At 51.4% G+C, this 5,000-nt stretch overlaps 2 protein-coding genes across 2 annotated transcripts in view; both read right to left on the minus strand.

Annotated features, from left to right (window-relative positions):
• pisd (phosphatidylserine decarboxylase) overlaps positions 1-2,382 on the minus strand; it is a 12,332-nt gene extending 9,950 nt beyond the window's left edge. Inside the window, 2 exon segments of the mRNA XM_055025799.1 lie at positions 221-473; positions 2,281-2,382. Coding sequence (XP_054881774.1) covers positions 221-473; positions 2,281-2,333 — 306 coding nt within the window. The 5' untranslated portion in view covers positions 2,334-2,382.
• A 653-nt stretch (positions 2,383-3,035) lies between these two features.
• wu:fi75a02 (protein PRR14L) overlaps positions 3,036-5,000 on the minus strand; it is a 12,152-nt gene continuing 10,187 nt past the window's right edge. The window contains exons 5-6 of the mRNA XM_055025812.1: positions 4,486-4,557; positions 3,036-4,283 (exon numbers count right to left, since the gene is read on the minus strand). Coding sequence (XP_054881787.1) covers positions 4,142-4,283; positions 4,486-4,557 — 214 coding nt within the window. The 3' untranslated portion in view covers positions 3,036-4,141. The remainder of the gene's footprint in view (positions 4,284-4,485; positions 4,558-5,000) is intronic.

A 5,000-nucleotide genomic window follows, 5' to 3' on the forward strand; every position in this document is an offset into this window, starting at 1 on the left:
AGCTTCAGAACTGGGTCAGAACCAACCCAGCTGCACAAGACAAAATGAAAAGAGGAAGTGACATCAACAACGGTTGAGACCTTCTGGCGAGGGATTTACTGTTTCCATCATTAGGCCACGCCCGCTTTACATTCAGGAGGCTTAAGCTCCACCCACTCTGCCATAGGTCTCTGTGAGACAATGCAGCTGAACTAGCTCCGCCCCCTGATGTGCGTCTTACCTGAGTAGGCGTGGCTACATGGGGTGCAGCCTCTTCATCCTGTTGGCCCCACCTTTTGTACTGCTGGTAACCAAGGTAACAACCTCCCGTGACGATAAGCAGAGTAAAAGGTCGGGCTCTGGACAGGGGGCGGAGACCTGCAGAAGCAGAGGAAGCTGATTGGCTGACAGAGCTCATGTCATTATCATGTACCTGCTGCAGGGACTCACCGCTGCTCAGGCTGCGGCTCTGGCTGCAGCGTGGCGACGGCGCCCTGAAACACACAGCGCATGAACGTTCATCACATGACCCCAAACTGACCCCAAACTGACCCTAAACTGACCCTAAACTAACCCCAAACTGACCCCAAACCGACCCCAAACTAACCCCAAACTGACCCTAAACTGACCCCAAACTGACCCCAAACTGACCCCAAACTGACCCCAAACCGACCCCAAACTGACCCTAAACTGACCCTAAAACCCTAAACTGACCCCAAACCGACCCCAAACCGACCCTAAACTAACCCCAAACTGACCCTAAACTGACCCCAAACTGACCCTAAACTGACCCCAAACCGACCCCAAACTGACCCTAAACTAACCCCAAACTGACCCCAAACTAACCCCAAACTGACCCCAAACTGACCCTAAACTGACCCTAAACTAACCCCAAACCGACCCCAAACTGACCCTAAACTGACCCTAAACTGACCCCAAACTGACCCCAAACTGACCCCAAACCGACCCCAAACTGACCCTAAACTGACCCTAAACTAACCCCAAACTGACCCCAAACTGACCCTAAACTGACCCTAAACTAACCCCAAACTGACCCCAAACTGACCCCAAACCGACCCTAAACTGACCCTAAACTAACCCAAACTGACCCTAAACTGACCCCAAACTGACCCTAAACTGACCCTAAACTAACCCCAAACTGACCCTAAACTGACCCTAAACTGACCCCAAACTGACCCTAAACTGACCCCAAACTGACCCCAAACTAACCCCAAACTGACCCCAAACTGACCCTAAACTGACCCCAAACTGACCCCAAACTGACCCCAAACTGACCCTAAACTGACCCCAAACTGACCCTAAACTACCCCCAAACGATGGCCACATGACCCCAAACTGACCCTAAACTGACCCCAAACCGACCCCAAACTGACCCTAAACTAACCCCAAACTAACCCCAAACTGACCCTAAACTACCCCAAACGATGGCCACATGACCCCAAACTGACCCCAGGCTGCTTTATGTTCCAGTTGAGAACCTCAACTGGAACGTCTTGGGTCCGGTCCCACCTGACCCAACTAAAACTCGGCCATGTTGGTTCTGTGGTGAAGAACCTCAGTGACTCTACTGGGTCACAGCACCAGGCCAGGAAGATAAGCACCCCTCCCCTGCATGTTGCTGAGTGACCTGGAACTCATTCAGCTCAGCTGAGTGACCAGTTCTGCTTCGACAGAACCAAGCAGAACTGGTCCGGTTCTGGAAGTTCTGCTGGGTTGAGACCGGTCTGAGCGACGGAACCGGGCCAGAATTTCAATGATAACAGGAGAACCCACTGAGGTTAAGCACAGCTTCCTGTACCAGGCCCATCTGGTACCATCGCTCTAATTTAAAACGATCAGAACATTTTCTGGTCGACACCAGAACGCCCCGGTCCAGATGAGACCGGTCCTTCGTGGTTCTGTTACTTTCATTCAGGAACCCTTTGATGTTCTGGGTCCACCTGATCCTGTTTCTGCCTGTTGAACCAGAACCTGGAGAATCCTGATTGGTCTGGCTGGTTCTGGTAGAACCGGACCGGGTCCAAAAGGACTGACGAGTCTGTTTCCAATTCACACAATACAACTTCCTGTTCCTGTCAGACTAACTTCCGGGCTGCAGGTGTCACCTGCCAGCCGAACCTCCTTGCGTCCGGTCCTCCAGAACCGCGTCTCCAGGTTCGGATGTGTCTCTGGTCCATCAGCTGATCCAGGAAACATTCGGCTCGCTACCTGACGTCATAGTCAGCGTCCCGCTGACGTCAGCGTGTGCTTTAAGAGCTCAGGTGTTCCAGCTGAATTTACCTGCAGCATTTCCTCGGTGCTCCGCTCAACCTCGCCGCGGACACCGCCATCATCTTCGTAGGATGTGACGTCAGCAGATGTTCTTCTTCTTCTTCCCTTGAAGAGGGTTGCGCAGGCGCAGTGCTGTTCCCCAGCGGTGGGGAGAGGAACTGGATCTCAGATAAATCTGTTCAGAACCCGAAATGAATCAGAACCATCTAAAAATATGAAGCAAAAGTAAATGACATCAGGTCAACAGAACCTGGAAAGTGTACCGGATCGGTTCTGTCGGCCCAGTCTGGTTGGACAATACGATTCAACCAAAACCTTTTAGAACCCCCAAAACAGTTCTGACAGAACTTCAGTACATCAGAACCAGAACCAGTTCTGATGATCAAACGGACCTCGATAAACCAACTGGAGTAAAACCCAATCTGGTTCCGAACCCGTTCTGGGTCCAGCTTCATTTACTTGCAGAAACATCATGTCTTCAGGACCGCTGACCCAGAACATCAGAATCAGTTAGAACTGCAGTAGTCGGCCGCAGAGCCCTCCTGGACCTTCTTAGAGGTCATCGGCTCATGTGACCCCTGGGTCTCGTGACCTCTGGGTCGTGTGACGTTAAGCTGGATTTGGGTTCCTGTGGCTGGAGATTCTGGAGTCTTTCGAAGTCCCGATGGAGAAGCTGGACTGAGCCTCCACGGACCTGCCCGGTTCTGTAAGACTGACCAATCACAGCCTGAGCTGCTGGCAGCCGATTGGACGGCCAGAAAATGTTTCAGAGAAGAAATTACTTTATTGTCCAAAAATACAGTTTTCATCAGAAATAAGCATCACAGTTCACAACACTCCAGAGTACTACAGGGTACCACAGAGTACTACAGGGTACCACAGAGTACTACAGGGTACCACAGAGTACTACAGGGTACCACAGAGTACTACAGGGTACCACAGAGTACTACAGGGTACCACAGAGTACTACAGGGTACCACATCGAGTACTACAGGGTACCACAGAGTACTACAGGGTACCACAGAGTACTACAGGGTACCACAGAGTACTACAGGGTACCACATCGAGTACTACAGGGTACCACAGAGTACTACAGGGTACCACAGAGTACTACAGGGTACTACAGAGTACTACAGGGTACTACAGAGTACTACAGGGTACCACAGAGTACTACAGGGTACTACAGAGTACTACAGGGTACTACAGAGTACTACAGGGTACCACAGAGTACTACAGGGTACTACAGAGTACTACAGGGTACCACATAGTACTACAGGGTACCACAGTACTACAGGGTACTACAGAGTACTACAGAGTACTAAAGGGTACCACACTACAGAGTACCACAGAGTACTACAGGGTACCACAGAGTACCACAGAGTACTAAAGGGTACCACACTACAGAGTACCACAGAGTACTACAGAGTACCACAGAGTACTACAGAGTACCACAGAGTACTACAGAGTACCACAGAGTACTACAGAGTACTCCAGGGCACTGCAGAGACCGGCAGCTGGATGAGGTTTTTGTCCACAGGTGTATCTGTAGGGGGCGGAGCTTCCCGGAGTTTGTGTTGCCGGATCCAAGGCTCAGGCTCTGCACACACGTCTCCATTGGTGTGTCCATTTAGTCAGCTGTCAGGAAATGATGTCACACGTCCAGGCCCTGCTGAGTCAGGAAGTCATCGAGCTCGCTCAGGCGCTCCACCAGCATCACGTCCAGGTCGCTGCCGTCGTCCAGCCCGCTGCCGTGGACGTGTCGCCGCACTGCGGCTCGTTTTCTGGGCACCAAAGAAGCAGGAACCCATCCCTGGAGGAAACAGGAAACAGATCAGCAGCTGATGCTGGTGAAGGACCAGAGGTGTTGGGTTCATGGTGGACCTTGGGGCTTCTTCCTCTTCCTCGGCTGAGTGAAGTCAGGGAAGAGGAGGAGTCGGCGACGCTTCTGCTGGCCAATCAGGATCAGCGATCCATCCTTCTCCCGAGGCTCCTCAAATATGGTTTCCAGGCTCCTGCAGGAAATACACAAAGCATGCTGGGAAGCTGAGTTGAAGGCACGATGTCACCTATGGGATGATGATGTTAGCAAGAGTCATTAGCCCATCAGGATCTAATGACAGGCTGCCCTGATGGTCAGCACCGACTACAGAAAACATCAACACTAGAACAAATCCTGTCGGACCTCTGAAGTCCGGTACCGGTACCAGTATCTACCTGATGTTGGGCGGGGCCTCGTAGTTCTTGTTGGTGTAGATCTCCTCCAGGCTGAACTCCTTCTTCTTCAAACTGAGGAACACAGGAAGGAGCATCGTCATTATCAACCAGAACCGCTCTGAGGTGCTCCTGAGGTCGAGTTCTGACATGTTCACCAGAACCTTCCACAACCAGATCTATTGGCAGTGTTCTCTGCTCTGATTGGACAGAAACCAGGAAATCCAGAGGGTTCTGAGGGTTCAACCAGGTCAGAACCATTATCACTCTGGAGGAAAATTTGGAAAAATCCTCAAATATATTCAGATATTCAGGAAGTCCAGTTTCCTGAACGTTGGTTCTGATGGCCAGATGGGATGTGGAGATCCAAAGCGGACTGATGTGCGAAAGTTATAAAGATCTTCATAATGACAGTTCTCCTCGAAGGCCCGTCGACACGGCCATGCTCTTCAGCTAAACCAGAACCAAGTTGTTGCGGTCCAGCCGCTCCTTAAGAAGTGACCTTTCACCTTTCAGCC

The sequence above is a fragment of the Poeciliopsis prolifica genome, unplaced genomic scaffold (genome assembly GCF_027474105.1).
Source record: "Poeciliopsis prolifica strain line A6 unplaced genomic scaffold, Auburn_PproV2 SCAFFOLD160, whole genome shotgun sequence".
NCBI classification, from domain to species: Eukaryota; Metazoa; Chordata; class Actinopteri; order Cyprinodontiformes; family Poeciliidae; genus Poeciliopsis; species Poeciliopsis prolifica.